General features: G+C 36.7%; 2 protein-coding genes across 4 annotated transcripts in view; one reads left to right on the forward strand and one right to left on the reverse strand.

Annotated features, from left to right (window-relative positions):
* The window catches only part of cerk (ceramide kinase), a 37,357-nt gene extending 21,513 nt beyond the window's left edge, over positions 1 to 15,844 (reverse strand). Inside the window, exons 1-5 of the mRNA XM_081364159.1 lie at positions 15,479 to 15,844; positions 3,015 to 3,143; positions 2,750 to 2,872; positions 1,307 to 1,432; positions 503 to 569 (exon numbers count right to left, since the gene is read on the reverse strand). Coding sequence (XP_081220285.1) covers positions 503 to 569; positions 1,307 to 1,432; positions 2,750 to 2,872; positions 3,015 to 3,143; positions 15,479 to 15,629 — 596 coding nt within the window. The 5' untranslated portion in view covers positions 15,630 to 15,844. The remainder of the gene's footprint in view (positions 1 to 502; positions 570 to 1,306; positions 1,433 to 2,749; positions 2,873 to 3,014; positions 3,144 to 15,478) is intronic.
* Positions 15,845 to 16,379: 535 nt separating this feature from the next.
* tbc1d22a (TBC1 domain family, member 22a) overlaps positions 16,380 to 25,953 on the forward strand; it is a 170,672-nt gene continuing 161,098 nt past the window's right edge. For all 3 annotated transcript variants that reach the window (XM_081363945.1, XM_081363944.1, XM_081363946.1), the window contains exons 1-3: positions 16,380 to 16,599; positions 17,565 to 17,621; positions 22,119 to 22,549. In XM_081363945.1, the coding sequence (XP_081220071.1) occupies positions 16,538 to 16,599; positions 17,565 to 17,621; positions 22,119 to 22,549 (550 nt within the window). In that variant the 5' untranslated portion in view covers positions 16,380 to 16,537. The remainder of the gene's footprint in view (positions 16,600 to 17,564; positions 17,622 to 22,118; positions 22,550 to 25,953) is intronic.

A 25,953-nucleotide genomic window follows, 5' to 3' on the forward strand; every position in this document is an offset into this window, starting at 1 on the left:
ATCTGTATACTGTATGTAAGCGCTCGGTAAAGAGCGTCACTGATATATATTTACAAGTTTTTGAAGCGCTGATCATTGTAGCCAATCACAGACATATTTGATGAGCGCGTGAACACAATGGCCAATCAGAGGTGTTTATGATTCCGCTCAACAGCGCTCAAAGCATCACATTTTTTAAATTTCAGTACCGACTTGGTACCGAAGTCGGTACTTTTGACAGCACTGCTAAAACGTACAGGAAAGATCCAGAGGCAACAGTTGTTTTCTGAATCTAGCGTCTGGCCCAGGTTTGAAGCAGCATCCATGTTGTCATCACCAAAAGCCACTTTACTTTAAATTGTCATTTCCCAAGCTGCCAGCCGTCATCTGCCGCAGTGCCAGACCGATGTGCATTGATGTGCAAATGTTAATCTGAGCTTTGCTGCAGAGGACGCTTTCCTCGCTGGGCAAATTAAGAGTCGCCGCACACCGACCACGATCTCCCAGCAGGATGCCCACTCACCCATCATACTTCTTCAGATCAGCCTCTGTCTTCAAGTGGTCCCTGGCATGATTTGCACGCTCTGTAACTATAGAAACGAAAGGGAAAAGCAATTGTTAACAGGGCGATGACAGCGAGGCTGAGCAAGGGGGGGGATCGCATCATTATGTTCATCTGGCAGTTAAATTGCATTTTTCTGCTGGCTTGATGGAGACCATCAATCAGCTGCATCAAATGATAAAGCTGAAGTCATGGTGAAAAACAATCCCTGGTACATTTCATTACCGGTTCTTTACCATCAGCACTGATGTAAAACCGTAACTCGGAGGGATGTGTTGAAAATGAATGGGGCCTAGGACAGAGCCCTGTGGATCACGTTGATGATATATACCAAAGGTGATGTATGGAGCTTATTAAACCGTCGGCAGAACATCTTGTTTGGCTCCTCTAATGATTTGGTTTGAATGGTATTTGTCCAGCCAGACATGTACTTTACCATTTACGAAATGTTCTCATGGCCGTAAAAAGAAAGACCCTCAAGCAACTGCTGAGTAAGCCTGTAAGCCTCAGCTCTAACAGCCAATATTCACACCAACCCAGGGTCTTCCTCTCTTTCAAACTTAATAAATAATGGATGTCTTCCTATGTTTATCGACTATCACAGTTTGCATTATGCCCAGCTCGGGTGATAGATGGCGCTGTAAATAAAATCATATTCCTGGGAGGGGTTGGCAGGTAGGGCCATTTGCCAACGGAGATCTATTGCGAAGCATAAAAGCTCATTTTTTATTTAAATGTTAATGCAGGCAGCTGACAGGCACTCACCAATCACGTCGGTGGAAATGGTAGCCCGGGAAAAGATGGGGGCCACTTTGTGGTCGTAAATCTGCTTCCCGCGTTGTTTTCCTCCGTAGGGGTTGATGTACACCAGCAACCTCTTTGGTCGATTGGCTGTGGAATTAGAGGCGGGCAGAGCATTAAAAGTGAGTTGTTTGACAACAGTCTTTCTAGGTTGGCAAAACTACTTCATTAAGTTGCTTTTGACAAACTTCATCTGACTCGACAATACAGAAAAGACCAAAACTGCACTTGTACATAGTAGTACGTTCAAAACACTTCTAAATGTTACTTAGGTTTTATTTTGGAAATAAATATTCTGGGTTATTTAAAATGTACAATTATTATCCCAGTCTAGGATTTAGGCACAACTCAATGCAAATTAAACTACACTAAAAGCAATTCACGATTTTTGGACGGAGCAACAGTGCACTGCACAGAACAGCTTCAATAGAAACAGATCAACTAACAAAAATGGCAAAAATGCCATCTTGAAAGGAAGAGAGTTATCATCGTGTTATGTCAACAAGCAATTAGTGTCCATAATATATAATACTAATTATGTACAGTACCAGATGTGTGGCAATAATGCAAAAAAAAAAAAGTATTTATGGTAAATTTACACATAATGGACACTAAGCAATGAACACTTAACCCTCTAGTGCGAGACCGAAAAATGTTACTTTTTTTTTTTTTTTGGAATGGTACAAAACTTGGTAAAAGTTTTGGCACTTGCTATATGAACAAAAAACAAAAAGCAAAAAATTAATGAACATGATTCGAAAAGGTTTAATGGTCCTGTAAAAAACAGTCACACTTGTGCTCTTCGTGGTCAAAAATGACCGCATTGGAAATGAACAGGAGATTTTTGGTACTGCAGCCAAACAAAATCTTACTGAAAGCTAATTTTCTTTAGATATCATGCTCAAATTTGGAACACAACTTGTTTATATTTTCTTGCAGATTTTTGTGCATTTTTCAAAACAATACACGTACAATTCTGTAACTTTATTTAAGTTTACTTTTTAAACTTTTTTTCACTTCAGCAACAATCTGCCAAGTGTCGTCTTTGAAAAGAGATCAAACTTAAGTCTGCGCTCTAAAGCATTCAAGATTTACGAGTTATTACATTTTCAGGCCTATGATCAAAAAGTGAATAAATGGATTAGAAATACAGCATAAAAATAATTTAGTATACAAAAATCACCTAAAAATACACTATAATAAAAAAACATTATGAAACTAAAATATAGTACATTCATTTAATTGACAAAAAAAAAAAATAAAAATAGGTCATTTTTGACCGACATGTGAAGAGCACCAGAGTACAGTGGCGTGAAAATCACCAACCTATAACAATAACTTATTTTGTTTGCTATAGTTTATTTTCTGTAATAGAAAATGACCCAAAAATTAGTAGTAAGGACGCACTCAACAATCCAAGCTGCTCCCTAATAGTTTGGACCCAGAGCAGACACAGGGATTGATCAGAGCAATGGAAAGTCACATTGCTGCACCGCCAGCAGTGCTGCCTCGTCCTCTCTATGTAGAACACTGCAGAGAAACACAAAGGTAAAAGGTGACCTGTATGGTCAAACTTGTTCTGATAATACACTCACAGCATAGTAGATCAAACTTAATCTATGTATTCCCCTGTTATCATGGACCAGATGACAGTCTGATTAGGCTGGTGTACCTGTGAAAGCGTGCTGGCAGTCCACTGGGCTCTGAGGAACCTTCTGCCATTTCCCAGTGTCTTTACAGGGAGAGTCATCTTCCTTTTCCTGAACCGCTATAATCTCACACACGGGAACACAGTGACTACCTGTGAATAGAAGATCATTGGGTCACATTCACATAACATGAAAGACAATCACACATAACAAAACCTGCCACAAAACCTAAAAAATGGAACCTCATAAGTGACAGCGTCAAGTAGCTTTTATTTTTATATTTTCAGTCATTATTTTAATTTTAGTTTAAGTTTTATTAACTTTGTCGTGTGCTTTTATTTTTTACTAGTTTTTTTTTTAGATTAAATGTTTTTTAGTTTTAGTAATTTAGTACTTCAACTTAATTATTTTAGTTTTAATTTTAGTTAAGTTTGATTCCAACATTAACATGCTGCTAAGCTAAAGACAAGAATATTTAATAGAAAAAAAAAACAACACTAACAAATATTGGGTGACAGCCCATTTTAATTCAGTATCCGATATGTGAATATTTGAACTGACAGTGAATTGATTGGATTCATGAAGCATTGCTTTGACATTTAAATTATTTCAAATGGAATTTAAATTATCGAGTCAACAAACATTGAACAGATTGTATATCAGACTGTACATTTAGCAGTTATTGTTGACTTTGCATCTATCAATGGATATTAGTCAGAGTAAAAGTTTACAATACAGCTTCTTACAATACAAGCATATTTAACTTTTGGCAATGAAAATGAGGCTGGGTTTTTAAAAACAAATTGGTGACTACAAACTGTCATTTGATTTGTTTTAGAATTTGAGATAGATTATTATCCAACATAAGCAATTTACAACTGAAAAGTCATATTTCAAAATATGAAAACATGAATTTGTACACGCCTTTTAACCGTTTATGATGCCTTTTTGATGCCAAATTATTATAAGCTAATTTCTCTCAAATCATCTACTGTGTTTGAATTGAAATATATATTTTTAAAAATGCCTGAATTTGTATATGATTACAGAAAATGCTTTAGAGACTTCAGTTTGCAAACTGCGAGTTTTGAGATTTCTTGGTGAAGTCGACTGCCTCATGTAGTTTGCTTTGCACTAAAACACTATGCAAATGTCAGTTTCCATCATCTCTGTGCTATGGAAAATATCTCTAAACAGTTTTTGCATTCTGACGGATTGTGCCCAAATGAGTCAATCTCGTGTTGTTACATAACGCAGGCGCTCCAGAAAACCCTTAAGAGAGGAAGTTAATGAGGTCTGACCTTATTCAAAAGATCAGAGAGTTATGTGGATTAGAATAAAGTGTTGCTTCAGAAACTTTACTTAATACCCAGATAAAGCTAGGGTAATGATTTATCTTCATTAAAACTTCATGGCACATTTACACGAGACATAACAAGTGAATTTGATTTTTATACAGCCTAATGAAACCATTCATACGCCCAGATGTAGCCATAAACTTAGCATCATAACACGGATACAACAACCTGATAAAAGATTCATGACATTTGCATTAGGGGGTTATTGTATAATGCATGAATACTTCATGAGGAAAAAAAAGCTGAAATGTAAGGTACTGCAATAGAGTTATAGAGTTCATAAGGGACACTAGATGCTTGTTGCATGCATTCTTGGCTTTCTGCCCATGTTTTAGCATCCACTGACTAAATATCTAAAAAAAAAAAAAAGGCACAGATGGTTTGAAATTCTTCAAGATAAATGTCTGGTCACATTAGCTGAATCTTATACATATATACATATATATATATATATATATATATATACACACTCTTTATGGTAACTTTGTTTGCAGGGTTCAATTACAGTACTGAATGCTTGATGAAAGCAGTCAACCGCTACCCTTGAAATCCAAACCTAAATCTGAAAGATTAATGGCCTGGCATCGACTAATGAAAATCGGCCAGGGGTGCGTTTCCCGAAAGCATCGTTGGCCAACTATGGTCGCAAGTTCATCGCAATGTCCATTGAACTCTATTGGTAACGACGGAACTTGCAACCATAGTTGGCCAACGATGCTTTCGGGAAACGCACCCCAGCTCGAGGGGTGGCACCAAGCATGCATTTGAAAATCTCACAGCACGCAATTGGATAACACTTCAACCAATCACAACAAGCCCCATAAGCTACGCTTAGCTACCAGCGGAGCTAACTGGTAGATTATGCCTCGTTTCCACTGAGCGGTGCGGTACGGTACGGTACGGTACGGAACGGTACGCGTTTATTTGCGTTTCCACTATCAAAAGTTGTGAATGGTACCAAAATGCCGAACCGTACCGTACCACTTTTTAGGTACCCTTCCATTGGGGTACCTAGCACAGTGGAACGGTACTAAAAGGTGGAGCTAGACTCACTGCAGGACGTTGATTGGTTGACAGAGAATCGTCACTTGCGCGTGCTACAAGAGGAATGACAACATAAGAAGCGCCATTTTTTAATATACAGTTTAATATAATACTACTGTTACTGTATCACGAAATGTAATTTTAAGAGTTTTTCAGGCGAGAATGTAGTTGTTTAAAGCTCAAATCTGTGGTTTATTTATAAAGATGATTTTTTTTTCCCCGGTTGTGAGATCCATGCGTTCAGCGGGCGCTCGGCGCTCATGTTTCCCGGCTGGATGAGCCTTGCCTCGGCGTTCGTCGCAGACTCCGACGGTAGTGGTTAAACATAAGATATAATTCGTTTTGTGTAGACCTAACGGGCGATCTTTGGTCTCGTGAGTATATAATGAGTTCCCTGTCAATCGTTTTGGCTGAGGGCTAAGTTTAGTTTTATATTAATGTTATTTGTGTTTAACTACTTGTAATGTTAGAGCGCTGCATTTGGATATTTGACTGAATTGTTTGCTTTATTTCTTATTGTATAGCTTCTTGTACTTTACTTAAACTTTTATATAGGCTATTATTGATAAAACTGAAATTTTACAAAAAGAAATATGGTTTCTTGTCATTTTTTATTACAAGATTATCACTGATGTTTATTGCAACATTTGTACAAATGCATATATTGCCTGGAATATGTTTATTTTATTTATTTTTTTAAACGAAAAGAGGTAACGTTAGGGTTGTGTTTATATTTCGTTTCGTTATAACGTATAACGTGCAGTGAATAATCAATATGCGTTGCGCATGAACCACATTTGTGTCCCTATAATGTTTAATTTATTTAAATGAAAACGAAAAGAGGCAGAGTGGTGTTTTATAACATATTTCGTTTTATTGTTGCTTAAAATGTACAGACAGAGTAACCGAGATAACCGGTGTATCAGCGACGCTTTTAAGAACGCGCTGTACCATTTGCATGTAGGAGTCGCACATGGCAAGTACAAACTTTGCGTACTTGATATTGAGAAAAGCCTAATGTCGGCGCTTGTCTTCTTGTGACAAACATGTCGAGGAGCAAGAACAAGATCTGCTGCATGTCATCCATTGTAGTTTACTATGTTCTTCTTCGCGCGAAAATGACGTCGATCGAAACACCACGCCTATCAAGTAAGGGTACTGTTGGCAGTGGAAACGCTAGCCAGATCATGGTTAACAGACCCGAACCGTACCGTACTGTCCCGTACCGTACTGCTCAGTGGAAACGAGGCATTAGACTCTTGCCGTATCCGGTTGGCAAAACAGCAAAAACTTCCTTCTTGCAAAGAAGGGATTCGAGCGGCGTCTTCTGTTCCTCTTTTAGATAAAAAGCCAAGTCTAACTCGTTCATTGTAGCGGCCAAAGCCATTAACATAGCCATCTTGCAATGTTTACTAATGACTTTGACGTCACATCACTGTTGTCATCTGTTTAGCTCGCCTCTGGCCCGCCTATATCAGATAACCCGATGTGATTGGTGCAGCTCGGATACAAGGGGATATTTAATGAGCATCATTACTCGACACCAGAGTAACTCGCTGAGCAAATTCAACTTGTGCTCTTGCGAGAACTCCGGATTTCCAGGGTAGTCAACCGCATCATTTGGTTAAATATTGAGAAAATGGAATATATAAAATGTGTCATTTTGTAACAAAAACAACTTATATTGTCTTGATCTAATCATTTAAAATATGTATTCAGCTCATTTCATTCATTTCCATTACAACTCTCCCAAAAACACCCTGTGTTTACTATATCAAAAACCAAGCAGACACTCTTTTTGTTCTCATTTCCACGTTAACTAGTGAATTGTGTTAAAAAGAGGCAGTAAACTTGGAGGGGATAGAGGAAATACCACTGAACAATAGTTGACATTCCAGGGTTCCTTGATCATTATATCACAGCTCTCTCATAATGTATTTGGCAGACAGACTAACATCACAGGCATGTAAAACTATAGGATTACACAAACCGAGTTTAGTAAAAGGTTTAGTTTGCTGCCCTCAATCAAACGGCATCGTTCCATTCCAAAACCTAGTGATCTTTTTACCTAGACTGTATTTATAGGCATCATAGGCTCTTCCAAACAAATAGGGAGCAAAATTACGCAGCACTATTCTTTGTGGCTAATGCACAACTTCAATGCATTTCTGCTAAGTTTCTAGTAATTCTGTTGACATATTATTACCTATTTTATATTACCTTTTAAAATCATGCAGAAAATAGATTTATTTGGTTGTTTTATACCATGTCAGCATCTAAGATTTTATGGGACAGGGAAAAAAATATATTTAGGGATAAACAATTTTCATACAGAAAGATAATCTTTCCAATAATTAAAACCATGGTATACATGATTCAATTCTAAACTCAAATGATTTCCATAATTGCATGGCATATACAGTTATACCTCCCAGGCATGTTTGTTATTAATATCGCAAGAAAACATAACTCTGGTTATTGCAGTAGAACAGTTGATTATTGCACAATTATGACATCATGCGAGCCACAAATGAATGTCTTGAGGGCTGCGTGTTTAATACAACTAGGCTAGTGGAAACCTCAATTTTATGGCAGCAATTTGAAATAACAATCCCAGTACATGTGCATTACTTATGGATCCTAATGCAGATCATGTTGCGGAATATGGCTCATATCCTTCCAGGCATCTATTGCCATGGAGCCATAAGTTTGGGACCAAGCATTTATACCCTTCTTGCAAACCTCTGAAGCACAATGTTTGACCAGCATAACACACCATTCATTCATCCAAAGTGACCTTTCCAGCAAAACCAAACATTTGTTTAGTATGAAAGGGCCCTCTACAAATAACGTCTTTTGTGTCCCCACTACTTCAGTTACGTGCATTCTGAGAAAACAAACTCATGGTGAAAGGGGTTAGATTACATGGCCGATGGACATATACATCACACACTACAGCTGATGCTGACACAAGTCACACTGACAGCCTGAAGCTCTCCGCAGGGAAAACGAAGTAAAAAATGGTACAAAAAAAAAAAAAAAAAACAACAACAACAACAACAACATGTTCTTCATATCTACATGGCAATAAAACATTTCAAAGTGTTAGAAAAATGTTATTTGCAGTCAAGTGATCTGGATGTTTTTCTCCAGAAACTACATTTTGGAGACAAATCAAAACAAACAAAAAACAAAACAAAACAAAAAAACAACAAAAAAGCAAAACACACACACACACACACACACACACACACACAAACACAAAACAAAACAAAAAAGCAAAACCCAAAACAAATATACAAAACAAAAAATAACAACAAAAAAGCAAGACAAAACAAAGACAAATCAAACAAAAACAAAAAAAGCAAAACAAAACAAAACAAAACAAAACCAAAAGCAAACAAAATAAAAACAAAACAAAAAAACTAAACCATATTTGGCCACTGATGAGAAAAATGTAATTTAGGCAACTGGAATCGCTCTCACCTCTCATGAGCAATAGTTTTGTTCATGTGAAATCCTTTAATTAAACTACGACCGGGTGCCTTGAACTACCTTAAACCGGGTGGAAACTTAATTTCATATGTGTCACGGCCCTGAGGAAAACATCCATCAAGACCTTTAAATAAAAGCCGGCTTTGTGTAATGTATCTCAGTACTGGAACTGGAATTCACCCAGTTCTCAACTTCTCAGCATTCAGTGTTATGTATCCAAGGCCTTGCTTAGGTGAAACCATTTCAAAAACTGGATTAGGTTTGGACTCCATTTTTATGTGGCGTTTATGGTTCTTTAACAGGGACGCTTTTGAACATGTTCCAAAGGTCAAAAGACGCAACCTATTTTTATGCAAGATATCAACCACTAATGTTATTACAACCTGTATGAATGGGAACATAAGACTCTTTTATAACAACGGTTCACTGCAACCATGTATGTCAGGATTCCTTATGATTATCACTGATCAAATTAACTACCCAGCAAGTCCATCTGCCATTTAACAGGTATTATATTTGAAAATGCACAATCAAATGAAAATACACCATTGAGATGAGGTTCAGTGTTTGGATGGACCACACAACTTTTTTAATTTATTTTCAGTTGCAAGGTTATGTTATGATTGTGTAAGCTTTACTCCTGACTATTAGCAATTTGTTTCATTTAGGCTATGTATTGTACTTAAAATTTTATACTTTCATTTTCCTTCTAAGAGCAGAAGGTGAACTGCAGCATGTCTTTGCTTTTTGTATCAAATGGTTTTAAACTTTGACTGATTGGCATTTTACAGAGTAATCTGGAAAGGTTGTGTTTTTGTGAAGCATATTATTTGTGGTCACTCTTTTGACCATGTTGTTCTTCTGAAAAGGTCTAGGATTTTCCCAGTGTAGCCCGAAAAAACCTGTTTCATGTTGAATGAGAGAGATTTTCTGAAAGCAATGATTAACAACCAAAAACCTGGAGGTTAACATATGATAATTCATGACAGACATCTAAAGATTCATTAACAATCCCAGGCATAACCACACAGAGAGTGTGTGTAGCAGACAGGAGAAAACACACAATCCAATTCCTCTAGATCAGTGACCTCCTCTGACCTTCCAGCACAGTCTGAGAACTCAATACACAGCTTTACTGTAACTGAATCTGATGTTATTACCAGCCACTGAGTGTATGGAAAGAAAAACTGAACCCACTTTATATTAAGAGGATTCAACAACATTTAAATTCATCATTTGATAAACATTTTTAGGTTATACTTATATTTACAAAATACAGGCATTTGATTTCAACTGTCATTAGCAAAAAGTGTTTTGTAATACAACATGTAGGGATGTCCCGATACCACTTTTTGCAGAACGAGTCCGATACCGATACTTTCATTTTTGGTACTCGCCGATACCGATACCGTAACCGATCCCTGAATTTTCACTGCATTAGGGATGGCTCGATACCATAATTTTGGTTTCGGTACGGTACCAGAACCTAATACCTCGGTATCGATACTAAATCGATACCACAGGTGACAAATAACCAGCCTCAAAATTTAAGTGAATTGAAACAATTTTATTAAAAAACACTGCTTGAAACTAATAAATAAATAAATAAAAAACAGCCAGGGAACTTACAGTAGATTAAATTTTGGATTTTGAAAAAAAAAGAAAGAAAGAAACCTGAAATGATACAATTAAAATAGGTTAATATCTATAATAATTGATTAATATAGAATAATAATAGAATAATGAAATGAGTCATTTTTAGCTGTCATGCATTAACAGAGAATTATCAACATTTATAGCATTTATTCATCTTGGTTTGATTACTGTTTGGTTTGTGTTTGGGTTCATATTAGTTTAATGCATTGCATATAAAGTAATGTTAACATGCTAAACATGTATTAGTATAAATAATAATTACTGATTGATCTAGATTAATAAATGCTATAATACGGTTAGGTCAGGTTACCTAATGAATGTTGACAAATGTAGCTTAAATGTAAAGTGTTACTCTAACATTCATATTAGTAATATCCATATTACTACTATTACTCTAGATTCCTTAGATTCCTCTAGGGGTCGCACTCGCCACAGCAGCAGTGATATGCCATTCATTTTACTATCACTAATACTAAAATTAATATCACTAATCTCTTTATTCATTCAAATTCAATTAATATATGATTGTTTGAAAGTGCAAAAATTATGAGACCTAAACTTCATTGGTTCTAGCGTGTCATGCAAGCACATTTGAGCTTTCGTGTTAACCATGTCATATTTAATTGATAAGCTTTTATGTATGTGCGCTATGAATAAAAGTCTAAATTAAAACAGTTGAATGATGGACTCACTTGTCGATCTCTGAACTCTTTGAACAAGTCAGGATGATCAAGTGACAAGTGCTCAACGTTAGCCAGATTTGGTGTGTTGCCTCCCGTCGCAAATTTAAAGCAGTGTTTGTAGAGTGGTGCATTGAGGTCTGTTGCTTCACCTTTCTCATTACTTTTGTAGGCAAAGTAATGCTATATTTCACTCCTACTGCTCTCTTTATTTATTAATTTCGGGCGTGTAGAATGAGCTTCATCTGTTTGATCCATCGTGTTCCACCGTTGTCACCGTTTGCCGGTTGTGCGTGACCCGCGTCAGTTTGGGTAGCGCACTGCCGCCTAGCGGTGAACTTCGAAACAGCAGCGCATTAAATACCGAATTGAGCAAAATTATGATATTGTACCGTTTGAAATATAATATATACCGGTATTTTTGCAGTACCGGTATACCGCGCATCCCTACACTGCATTTGTAATTTTTAAATGTATTAGTAGATAAACCAAAAGAATATAAATCATATTAGTTGGCTTAATTTGTTCATCAAATATATATTTCTTTCAGTTATTTTCATGCTTAATTAAGCCTGCTAAAATGCATTGTATGAGCTTCTGTTACTGTCACTGTTCATTCTATTGCTCTATCATATTGTATCTTTCATTTAATAGCACAGCACATATTTAGAGCAGCTCCTGAATGGCTCAGTGCTGAGGATTGGGTCAGTGATTCAAATGTTTGTCAAAACCAGTGAAATATTCAGTTCAACCACATGCGGTTTCATGTCATCTAGGCTATACATTACACACCCCATCACCAAATCATAGAAAAATTCAGTTAAGACAGGTGTATTCATCTTAACAATACACAACAAATCAATATACAGAAAAACAGATTTCTAAAATAAGGTATAGGCCACAAATCTGTGAGTACAGTTTGCAAAACTGAACAGGTGATGTTGCGTGATGTTCAGTTACTGTAAGAAACTGTTCCAGCAGGTGAAGTTTACTGGTACTGAATATTACACATCACCTGTGTATACTCCATTAACTGGAACAGATTTTCATTGGAACTGAATATTACACCCAAATATTATGTAATCAATCAGCATATTGTTGTGTAACTTCACCTATTGGAACAGTATTTCACAATTTTTCACAGGAACTGAATATTACAAACAACTAATGCGAGAGGACGATTTACAAAACAACGATTGCGAAAGCGTGCATGGATTATGAATTTGTTCACTGTTACCTTTTCAGTTTTTTTTTCTGTATAGTTCTATTTTGTTAATCAATTTTGCATTCTATTTTGGCTTTCTCGTGTGTCCCTATTTTTGTTGTGACCCTTTTGAGCCACGGGGCGAAACGGGTACGGACTGAAAAACCAAAGCAACTGTACGGTTTACAGATCTGAGCACAGCTGAGACTTTTTCTCTGGTACTTTTGGCGTAGGATATTTATTTCCGTCAAGGTCAGGCTGTGATGTCAAATGTATTCCCAGGAATGAGTGATGCGCTTTCCGCTTTTAAAGTTTTATAAAATAAGTAATATGGCTTGAATGGTTTAAAAGCATAGCAAGAATAAAAGCACATCATATAATGTAACGCCATGCAGCCAAAGGATGACAGAAAAAAACGAATGCTGCGTTAATCGCGTTAAATATTTACTGCATATGCAACTTCCTGCGTCGACTACCTGCGCAAATATCGACGGCACAACTGGGTTGTGGGTTGCCACTCACAAATGGGTTGAAATTTGTATGATGTATTGATTGCGCGAATAGGATGGGTTTCATACAAGATCTGGCAACTGGACAACCTTGGAACGGGTTGATTATTCATAACGACGTTTGGGCCATACAAATTACGGCAGTTTCACGAGAGAAATAACAAAACGGGAGGGGGGCGGGAGATGGGTGTGAAATACGGGAGACTCCCAGGGAAAACGGGAGTGTTGACAGGTATGGTACGAGTATATGAGGACAGTATCGGCCCAATCCCCGATGCCAGTATCAGTATCGGCATCCCTAACAACATGAACACAAAAAAGGACATTTTACCAAAACTTTTGTTTTTAAGCAAGTAAGAGTTAAATACACTTAATATAAAGTGGGACAAATGTTTCTGTAAAGAAAATGATGCAAGTATGGAGTTGCTACTGCTAATAGGTAGACATACACTCTATTGTGAGCATGTAAGATAAGATATGCTGCTGCTGCATAAATAGACATACATAAATCCCGTAGCAGATCTAGGCAGGTGGAGCTGGGGGAGGAGGAGGGGTTCAGAGGAACTGATGCAGGACTAGCTTACAGCAAACACTGAACAAGACTGTTTAAATGTTGAGCAAGCAACAATCTCATTGGCTGCAAGATAAGCAGAAGCCTATCAGCTTGTGCCATGCGGTAATGATGTGATAACTTGCAAATTGCATGTAATACATTTATTTGTCTATTCTCTTGGTGCATCTTAGTTTTAAAATGTGTATGATAAAATCACAACTATAGTGTGCACAAAACAGAAGAAAACACACTAACAGATTCAATTCACAAAAGTCCCGACTGTGAACACTGGAAATCTCACAAAATCTCTTGTGATCAAACATGTCTTTAAATTAAACAAGACATGGCGGGCGATGGGCAAAAGGAAATGGCGATAATAGTGTGATAAGGTAATCTTATCACAATCAGCTTGATTATCTTGAAGTGTGTGGGTGCCTTAACTAATACTAAATGTTCATCACAGATTTTCTATTACTGACCTGAAACTAGACTCAAAAATGTATTATTTCAAGAATCTTGATTAATGAGGCTAAATAATGGCTGCAATTTAGGTCATATATGTGTTTGCACAGAACGCAGCATGTTTGGGCCTAGACAAGTTACTAGGAAGCATGTTTAGACTAGAGTGTCATTGGCATTTTCTGAGTCAGTAGTGTTTTGGGCATAATAGACCTGCAGTTCTATGGATCATACATCGGAGCATTTTTGGGCATTATTTATGTCTATTGAATCAGTAGCAGTTATGCTATATGCTCCAAATCAACAATGTTTCCGGGCATCACAGGAGTGTTCCCAATTCAGCTGCAGTTTTAGGCAGTGTCAAGTAACTTGTTACGTAATCAGATTACTTTTCAAGTAACTAGTAAAGTAAAGCAAAGCATTGCTTTTAAAATTTACAACAAAATATCGAAGTAAGTTACTTTGTTTTCCCATTTATTGACTGACAGCTCTCTTGTCCCCATGTTGAGACAAATCGAAGTGCAGAGGCGCTGTGAGTAAACATGATGGTTATTGTAGTTCTAGACTAAATGATATTCAATATCAATATTCCTCAAAATGAATAAAATCTGTGAAATGCAGAATCAGAATACTATGCAAACCTCCAATAACTAAATATGATTAATAAAACATACATAATTTGTATGCATTTAATCTCACTTTATTGACCAATGCACTTGCTTCAGACCTTCGATGATTCAGGTAAACCATAAGCAAAAATTACAACATATATTTTTTGTTTTTATTGGTAAAGTAAGTGTTAAACTTTTTTTCTCCTGCCTTCAGCAGCAGCTGAAATGTTTGCTTGAGTTGCACCCTCTATTGTACACTCGGGATTTTACATTTCCTTCAGCCTGAGGCTTATTATTTCACTTTTGGTGTGAAAGGGTCTTTGCATTTGCCCAAAAATATATTTTTTTTGTTATAAAAAACAAGCCCAGCCCAGGTGAAAAAAAAAAAAAGTAGCACAACACTACTTTTCTAAAAAAGTAACTAAGTAACACAATTAATTACTTTTTAAGGGAGTAATGCAATATTGTAATGCATTACTTTTCACAGTAACTTTCCTCAACACTGGTTTTAGGCATTAAAGCCACATGCTGAGTCAGTAGTGTTTGTAGGTCATCAAAACTAGGTTCCAGGTCAGCAGTGCTTTTGGGCATCACAGACGTCTTCCAGTCAGCATCCATAGTTAGAGTCAGCAACATCATACAGAAGTTCTCAATCAACAATATCTACTTTGCAGCGTGTTTGACCATTCATATTTCTTACACGTTTTTCTCTAAACTTTTCCACACCCCCATCACAGTCAGCTGGCCCAAAACGCTGCGTACTTTGATTCTCTGCCCTATAAGATGCCCTAAACTGCGGTCTACTAGGTAGGCAGCTCTGTTTGCTTTGAGACACACGCCACTAGAACCAAACAAAAGCAGCGAAAACGCATTGGATATCTGTTATAGTGTTATTATTGTATTAGATGTGTAACTCACCAGCTTTGACAGATCCATATATGGTACGTCCGGTGTGTTTTGGGCCGATTTGTACGTCTTTCCACGCGAGAATCGCGCAGTTTAATGTGACCTCATATGGTCTGCGTTGAACACAAAGCTCAGAACACAACAGACGCGGCTGCTTCTCCATTTCTGCTCTTAACAACACAAACACGTTAGTTATCTCACTTTCATCTTCAAAACGGGTTTATACTATACGAGCCGACGCTTTCAATTATTATAAAAATGCTACAATGGTGCTCGTTGTCTCCTGAGCAGTTTGGCTACATAGCGGTTTTCTCTTTCCTGATAAAGTGGGAGGAGTTTAGAGATATGCGTCACTCATAATTCCATTGTAGGAGGGGCGATGTGGGTGATTGACATACTTTTATAAAGTCATTGACATGAAGAAGCAAAGTTTTGATTCCCCTTTCTCTAAAGTAGTGGCATGATGTGGTTTCCATCCATTTCTAAATCGTGACTAGCAACAAGGAAACAAATAGCCTAATATATATATTTTTTTCTGATGAATCGTTCTAAATGTATTGTACTACTTACATTTAATGTCACTTTATTTATTTATTTATTTGTTTGTTTGTTTGTTTCTGTCTTTTTTAGACCCTGACAACATCAGTACTCTTTCACTTTCATCATATATAGAACACTTTCAGTTTGACCCAAACAATAAATTATGAAATTGTTATTCAATACTCATCTTTTTTTATCATTCAAAGGTTTTTTATTTTGGCTAATGTTTTTGTTTTAAATCATTTTCATTCGTTTAGACATAAATTCCCTAAACAGAAAATATTTTAAAAAGCCTGTGAAGGAACTGAGAGGAACTACATTTCCACTTGTGATTGGCTGTTCAGCAGCCACTCATGACACCCCTTAGCCAATCACAGCTTCGCTTATGTGCAGTGGGTGGTACCAACATGGCGGCTCTCTGAGTTTCCGAAGAGGAATTGAGGTGTAAATAAACTCTTCGTGCACAGTTTGCACAACTTATCAACATTTTTCTCTAAATTAATTTATGAGCGAGTACTCTGAAGCCAAAAGATGTCAGCTGACGGCAACAAAAAACAGTTCTGGAAGAGAAACACAGCCAAGGTTCCTGGGAAGTGAGTGACGTGTTCATGCTAATGTCTCAGTGTTAGCTATGTGTGTGTATTTTTATGTGTTCATTTAGAGGTTCAGCTAATCGAACAATATCTGTCAGCGCTAGATCTCACCAGAGGAGCTCCAAATATTTAGAATAACATGTGTCATCAAAATCTGACCCTTTAAAGGCTGTCTTAAACTCAGGTAATGTGTGCTAGCTGTACACATCCATGATTGGATTGATCTGAATAATGTATTAAGTTTATATTGATCATGATTATATTCTTCTAGCACTGACATCTGATTAATGTGTATATGGGTGGTAATACTGATTTAAGCTCTAGTTTAGGTCATAAAGGCATGTATTAGCCTGTTAGCTATGTGCTGCTGGGCCCCTCTTTTGAAACTTACAGATTGGTACAATAATTGTAATACTACGTTAATAGTAGTATTTTGATATATACCATGGTACTGGATGATTACTGTATTCAAATACCATGATATTTACGTGGTACAGTGGTGCATTTTGGTTGGTGATGACAGCAACTTCCTCAAATGTGTGTGTGTATATATATATATATATATATACAAGGGCGTAGATTTGGTTTGAACATTGGGGGGGTTGAAGTTTGGGTTCTGCATTTTTTTCATGTGATCATGGTATACATATTGAGGGGGTTGTAATGCATAGATTTAAATATTGGGGGGGTTATCTCCCCCCTAACCCCCCCACAAATTACGCCCCTGTATATATATATATATATATATATATATATATATATATATAGTTATACATGTGACAAATATGTTTCTAATAACTTTTTTAAATGATGCCTAGTTGTGTTTTTTTTTTTAAATCAAGAATTGCGTCTTGAACCTTGACTTGTCAAACCAGTTTTCAGTTCATATAAATAAAGGAGGGAGTTAAAAATAGAGAGATTTTTCTTATAAACATGCTTTGTAACGCTTTTTTCCTTTTTCGCAGTATCCAGCATGTATATGGAGCCCAACATCCTCCATTTGACCCTCTGCTACATGCCAAGTAAGTGCAGCTATATTTAAAGGAAAATCTGTGTATTTATTTGGCATATTTAAAGATAGAAGAGGATTTTTTATTAAATTGTTTTCATGGTTTTGCTTTCGCCTTCCTATTTTACTTTCTTAGTTTCACATATTTCAGAGTGAAATTCAACAACTATATATTTCAAGTTTAAAGGAGAACTCCGGTCAATTTTAACATTGAGCTCATTTTTTTGTACATTTGGAGTGCTGTCAATACAGAGAACAACGACAAAAATCGGTGTTGCCTACACCGAGTTATTCTATTTTTAAAATTTGCACCCTGTTGACTTCAATGGGGCAAGTACTAAACCTGCTTTTAGCCTCTTAACATCCTTGATGTGTCATTACAAGTGCACAGAAAATGTGAGTGATTCCTTCTGAGTGAACACGAGTGAATCTGACTGCAGTAGATGTGAAAGATATGTATAAAAATGATGTTATTTAAGCCAGCGCAAATACCTGTGTTTACATCCTGTTTTTGGTTGAAGTCCAAAGTAGTCGATTGCCGAGTTCACGCGCATAGGTTTAGTTACCTATGATCACGCGCGTCAACTCGGCAATCGACTACTTTGGACTTCAACCGAAAACAGGATGTAAACAACACCGAGTGTAGGCAACACCGATTTTTGTCGTTGTTCTCTGTATTGACAGCACTCCAAATGTACAAAAAAATGAGCTCAATGTTAAAATTGACCGGAGTTCTCCTTTAAGCACAATGTTGTGTTTTATTGCGAGTGTACACAAATATAAGTAAACACTTTGCAGTTTTAATGATGTCCTGTATGAACAAAATGACGGAGTATGTTTTTATGTTTCCATTGTTTGATCACGCCTGCGCCTCTCTCTCACGCACGCACGCACAAACACACCACGCACGCACACACACGCACACAACATATTCCAGCATTGCAATCTTGATATCTCAGCCTGTTCATTATAGCCACAGAGCTTCAGAGGTAAAGCGAAGCAACAGATTAGGTGTCCCTAAAGAACCCGCATATCTAACAGTAGTTCCGCATTACATTAATTAATTTGCACGTGAGTTTTATTTATTTTTATACCGTGTATTCTCCGTGTAAATTCATACACTGAACCATGACGCCCGTACCGTTTCGGTTCAACATGTACCGTTCCACCCCTAGTGGATGGATGGATGGATGGATGGATGGATGGATGGATGGATGGATGGATGGATGGATGGATAGACAGACGGATGGATGGATGGATAGACAGACGGATGGATGGATGGATAGACAGACGGATGGATGGGTGGATGGATGATAGATAGACAGACAGACGGATGGATGGATGGATTGATAGATAAATGATAGAGAGACAGTCAGTCAGACAGACAGTTTTTTATATATATATATATATATATATATATAGAGAGAGAGAGAGAGAGAGAGAGAGAGAGAGAGAGAGAGAGAGAGAGAGATCCCATGTAATGTCACTTTAACACAATAATCACAGAAACGTGATTTAAGGATATGAATAGGGTACATTTTGATTGTTGACTTTGCATATGATTAAATAGTATAGTAATAGCAGTGATCATACATTGTCAGGTCACATTTGTTGCTGTTATCTTTGTCACAAACACAGATGTTGCTACAATGAGTCAGCAAACCCTGCCCATTAATGTGCCACGTCAAACTAGAACAAAAACAGCCGCCTTTGTGCATTTTAGAATGAGATTCAGAGCCAGACTGGCAGTGGAAATATGATTTTTTGGTTATCTAGCTATTAGTGAGAACACAACATCAATCTGAACAGAACACATTAAGCATTGTATCTCATTTCCTTATTTAAACTGTTCTCAACCTCTAATGTATGTTAAAATATTAGCAATACAATGCGTCCTTGTTGCTTGGGAAATCTGGTTTTGAGTAGCAGCTCATTTTGTGCCTTTTGTAATTTATTTATTAGTTTAGCTTTTTAGTAGTGATTAATAGTTTTATGATTCTGCATATTATTTGGTCTTAAAGTGATAGTTCACACACAAATGAAAATTCTGTCATCATTTACTCACCCTCAATTTATTCCAAACCTGTATGAATTTCTGTTTCCACTTTATTTCGATAGTCCATTTTAGACTTTCTACTAACTATAAGTAACTTTGCAACAACATGTCAACTAACTCTCATTAGAGTATTAGTAGACTGTCAGTAGACTGTTAGGCTATGGTCAGGTGTTCGGGTCCGTAGAATAAGTTGACTTGCAGTTTCCATGTTACTTATAGTCAGTAGAATATCTCTTGTCTATGCACAATAAAGTGTTAGCAAATATTAAGCAGACAATCTACGATATTTTGAATTTGGACTGCAGTACCTATTTCAACCACTAGTCAATCTTACAGACTGCACCTTTAACAAAGCATTAGCTTTACATATGAGCTAATTAAACAATAACACTTTATTAATTTCAGTGACAGTGAATGAAGATCTAGCTGTTTATTGTATAGCACTGTATATTGGCCTGGTTTTCACAGATAAAGCTTAGATTAAGCCAGGATTAGCCCTTAGTTCATTAAGGATATTTAAGTAGCTTTTATAAACCTGCCTTAGAAAAACATTACTGATGTGCATCTTGAGACAAAAGAATGGCACTGACATATTTTATGATATATCTACGGTGGCCGAGATAACACAACCAAATACAGAAACGCGCTGCAAAAGTTCACAACACAACCAAGTACAGAAACGCGCTGCAAATAGCACAGACCACAACGGAAATGTTTCCAGAGGAACCAAATAAGTGACAAACCCGGCTGGGATGTGCTTATTGCTCGTGAGCATCCCTATGCCCTACTCCCTTCGAAGCGCAGACGGTAGAGCTCTTGAAGTGGGACTTTGGAGTGAGCAGGGCACTAGTATGCCATTATGTAGCCGTTTGGAACGCACTTAATGAAGGGAGCAACGAAAGACAACGTAATTTGCTCATTATTTTCACCTGGGATGTTCCCATGACAACGAAGCACGGTGTCCATCAGCTGAATAGCTGTTCTTACGACAGAAATATAATGCTGTTAACATAACGGTTGCAAATAAATATATAATTTTTTACAAAAAAGCTTTTAAAATATGTGTTATATATCTGTGTGTGAGTGTCTCAACTTTAAAACTTTGGACCCTACATTACCTAACTTATGAAACTTTTCTTTATGAAAATTTCAACATAACACATGTAATTGATGTATAGATTAATATCTTTCCCTCATGTTCTTTTTCTCTATTTTTTTTATTTATTTATTTTAGTTTTCAGCTCATTGTTCTTTTCTCATTTGTATTCTGATGATATTGAACATATTGTTAATACATTTTATTGTATACAAGTTGTATGTCATAAAAATGTAATCTCTGTATGTTTTGCAACAACAACAACAATAAGCAAAAAAAGTGAAAAGAAATAAAATAAAATAAAGTAGACTTTTGAGCTGTAAGCACGTCCCAGCCGGGTGTGTCACTTATTTGGTTCCCCTGGAAACATTTCCGTTGTGGTATGTGTTATTTGCAGCGCGTTTCTGTACTTGGTTGTGTTGTGAGTATTTGGAGCACACGTGTGTTGTGAAACTGATGAAGATGTTTTCTTAATTTGTGGGTGTTTTTTTCTATTTGCATGTTTTTTTTTCTTTCTATTTGCATGTGTTTTTTCTATTTGCATGTGCTTTCTTCAGTTGCAGCGCGTTGAGCTCTCTCGCCCACCGTATATATCAGTGCAAGTTACTTTCTGTTAAAATAGCTCAAACATGCATTTTAGTCTGGCTACCTTAAGCTGTGTCTGTTAAAACAGGGGATAGTCTATTAATGTATAAAAAAGGAGAACTCCGGTTACAAGTGCACAGAAAATGTGAGTGATTCCTTCTGAGTGAACACGAGTGAATCTGACTGCAGTAGATGTGAAAGATATGTATAAAAATGATGTTATTTAAGCCAGCGCAAATACCTGTGTTTACATCCTGTTTTCGGTTGAAGTCCAAAGTAATCGATTGCCGAGTTCACGCGCGTGATCATAGGTAACTAAACCTACAAAAAAATGAGCTCAATGTTAAAATTGACCGGAGTTCTCCTTTAACTACAGTTTATAAACTATTAATTAACTAAAAATGAATAGTTTGCTAATGATTTATTAGTGCTTTGTTACTGTATACATATTCTAAAGTGTTAACAGAAATTCATCAAGGTTTAGAACAACTTGACTGTGAGTAAATGATGACAGCAATTTGCTCTGACAGATGCTGTGACAAAGTGTATGGAAGTCTTCGGATTTTAATGAGAGTTGGCAAATTGGGGCAACATAAGCTAGTAATTCACCAACAGCAGCGATGTAGCAACTACCAATGGGAGTCAGAGAAACCAGAACAATATCCCTGTTCTTTATGAGCTGTCTTTCCCCACATGCAGGGATATTATTAACCGTTATACGTGGAACACCAGCGTATTGAGTATGATTCAAAAGTCTCGTCTATTTTTCGCAGTCTGATAAAAGCAGGAAACAAGCCTCCGTCTTCCACTACGCCAGGAAAACCAAAGAAAGCCACCACCTTCCAAGAGTTCGAGAGCATCACCAGTGACGCCTGGGATGTCGGAGATGATGATGATGAACTTCTCGCCATGGCAGCCCAAAATCTCAACATCGAGGTCGTCATGGAGACAGCCAATAAGGTGATAGAAAACCACAGCAAGCTGCAGGAAAGAAGACAGCAGCAGATGGATAGCATGACTGAGCCTGACGGGAAAGACGGAGAGGAAGCGCACGAGGAAGAGGAGGAAGAGCCGGAAGAAGAGGAGGAGAGAGAGGAAGGGGCAGAGACGCCAACAGATCTGTCTTTCGGTTCAGAGGCTCTTCCACTCAGTGACAACAGACTGGTGAAGTCACACAGCGAAGCTCCTGTCGGCTCGCCTAAAGGTCAGTCAACCATCAGTCTGTCTCTCTGATATTAATCTTTGGTTGTTTTGTTAATAACATTGTTTTTGTAGTAACCGAAAACAAATAAAAGTGGTTTTTGGTAATTTAATAAAGCAAAATATACGATTTTATTAGATGAAAAACTTAAACTTAAATAAAAATTCGAAACTAAAATAGTTTACAACGGAAAATAAAACAGAAAATTAAAAAATAAATAAAGCTAAATAGAACTAATAACATAATTAATAGAAAATATAATATAAAGAAAATATAAAGAATTAAAAGCTAATTTAAAATTTGAATACATATTATAATAGTAAATAAATAATACTAAAATATCAGTGGATTATGTTAATAATAATAATAATAATATATAATAAGATTTATGGTGCACCTCTGTGTTTTTTAAATTTCATACATTTTAAAGCTTGTTGAAAAGATGTTGCTTTTCTAAACGATTTGAGTTATCATTTTCCCCTGGCAGATGATAAAATGATATTAGTCATGAAGACTTACATTGAAAGAGACATGCATAAATAAACAAACCAACAACAACAACAAAAAAGAATACATTAGTCTTAAATATCATTATTTCCAATGTTGTGTTGTCATCTAGACGCAAGACGTTTCTGCATGGAAAAGATCAACCAATTTTCATAAGACTTACATGAAAGTTTAGATTTTGGATCAGACCTGTGACCTATTTCTAAACTCTAGCATTTCATTTTCTCCTCGTCCTCTTCCTAGCTAATTAGCACGACCTTCATTAAATCGGTTTTATTTTAACTTCTGGTAATTAACCGACAGTCTGCAACAGGCAAATTGGAGTCAGTGAAATGTCAATCAATTGTTTTGTTTGCCACTGAGCTTTGGTATGTTAATATAGGATGTATTTTCCCACTGACCTGTCACTCACACTTTCTCTCTGATGCTTCTGAAGCATAGAAAACTGAGTGAAAGCATCTTTATTTTAATACTATTAGAATCCCAGATCTTCATGACACTGAAGGCCTAAAAGATTCAATGTTTGCAATGGCTGTTAAACGCTTTTAAACTGCCATTGGTCCATGATAATGACATAGTAGGTCGGTGTCGTCCAAGAATTTAGCTTTTTTGAGGTTCATTTCTTAAAGGCCCTGACACAACCTTCGTCATTGAAGTTTTGCGGTGTGTTCCGCACTATCTGCACTAGTCGGACTAGTCGTTTTTTTTTTTTTGGCCAATTAAGCATGTTGAATCAGCGTCCGTCGGCAACTCTGAGAGAACTTTGATTGGGTGTTCAGTATGTAAGCTTGTTTCCACCACAGAATAAAACATTTTAAAGGATAATTGCGACTTTTTATCTCACAATTGCGAGTTTACATCAGAGTCAGAATTACGAGAAATAAAGTCACAATTGCGAGAAAAATAGTCAGAATTCTCGCAATTGCATGTTATAAAGTCAGAATTGCGTGATATACAATAGCAATTGCGAGGAAAAAAAAGTCAGAATTTCGAGTTTATTTCTCGCAATTACGAATTTATATATCACAATTCAGACTTTATAACCTGCAATTGCGACTTTATATCACGCAATTCTGACTTTAGAACTCGCAATTGCGACTTTGTATCACGCAATTCTGACTTTAGAACTCTCAATTGCGACTATATCACGCAATTCTGATTTTAGAACTCTCAATTGCGACTATCACGCAATTCTGACTTTATAACATGCAATTGCGACTTTATATCACGCAATTCTGACTTTAGAACTCTCAATTGCGACTTTATATCACACAATTCTGACTTTAGAACTCTCAATTGCGACTTTATATCACACAATTCTGACTTTAGAACTTGCAATTGCGACTTTGTATCACGCAATTCTGACTTTAGAACTCGCAATTGCGACTTTATATCATACAATTCTGATTTTATAACACGCAATTGCGACTTTATATCACGCAATTCTGACTTTAGAACTCTCAATTGCGACTTTAGCCTATATCACGCAATTCTGACTTTAGAACTCGCAATTGCAACTTTATTTCAGAATTGCGAGATAAAAAGTCACAAATACCTTTTTTATTTTTCATTCTGTGGCGGAAACACGAAGTCAAGACGTTACAGACAGAAGCCTGTTCTAATTTTACATCATCTTACCTGAACATTCCAATGCACGGATATTTTCATAACAACATGAACCGCCTGGAGTGAAGAAAGTGATCAGCGTCATTAATGTTTAAATGGTAAGCAAGCGCTGCTTTATTTACGGTTTGTATCTCTGCAGTCCTAGTTTTGGTTTCCCTTTTTGAATGAGGAATATAGACTATTGATACCTGCTAATATAGATAGTTATTTTCGCCCCTTGTTCTTTTACGTCGGGGTGTCACGGCCTTAACTCAGGTATTTCACCAACCTAGGGAATTTCAAAATTTCTTAACCTCTGAGTGAAGAACGAAACAATTTTTTGCTATGAGTATTTGAGTATATCAGCCAGGGACTGTGTGCTTCCACCAGTACCTGCACTGTCAGACAGTTCTGCCAGTCCTTTGTTTAGCCAGCCAGAGTGGCGATGGATGACTGTGATAATGGACTCCCGTTGACGTGTTCTGCCTCTATTTTAATAGTACCTTGTGTTGACACTGTCAGCAGCCGTCACGCACTGTCTAATTTCTGCAGGGATTACACGAACATCTGTATATGTTGAAGATGTTATGATGCTTAATGCAAGAATGATATCTCAAAGTCATCCATTTAATGCCTCTAACAAGCATACAATCACATTTTACAGTGCCTTACAGTGTTGGGACAGCATGATTATGAAGCATTAGGACAAAATCAATTCACCGATGCATTGTGATTCTTTGACAAATGCATGCAGCACTGCCAAAATAGCAACTTATACCTTAGAATATACCCGTGAACCCATTAAACATACTTATTCTGACCCACTAATTGACATAGAATAAAGTGCATGTTTGTGTGTGTGTGTGTAATATATATATATATATATATTTAGAACTCGCAATTGTGACTTTATATCACGCAATTCTGACTTTAGAACTCGCAATTGTGACTTTATATCACACAATTCTGACTTTAGAACTCACAATTGTGACTTTATATCACACAATTCTGACTTTAGCACTCTCAATTGCGACTTTATATCACACAATTCTGACTTTAGAACTCGCAATTGCGACTTTATATCACACAATTCTGACTTTAGAACTCGCAATTGTGACTTTATATCACGCAATTCTGACTTTAGAACTCTCAATTGCGACTTTATATCACACAATTCTGACTTTAGCACTCTCAATTGCGACTTTATATCACACAATTCTGACTTTAGCACTCTCAATTGCGACTTTATATCACACAATTCTGACTTTAGAACTCGCAATTGCGACTTTATATCA

Source organism: Scardinius erythrophthalmus (genome assembly GCF_964197995.2).
Source record: "Scardinius erythrophthalmus genome assembly, chromosome: 4".
Classification (NCBI taxonomy): Eukaryota; Metazoa; Chordata; class Actinopteri; order Cypriniformes; family Leuciscidae; genus Scardinius; species Scardinius erythrophthalmus.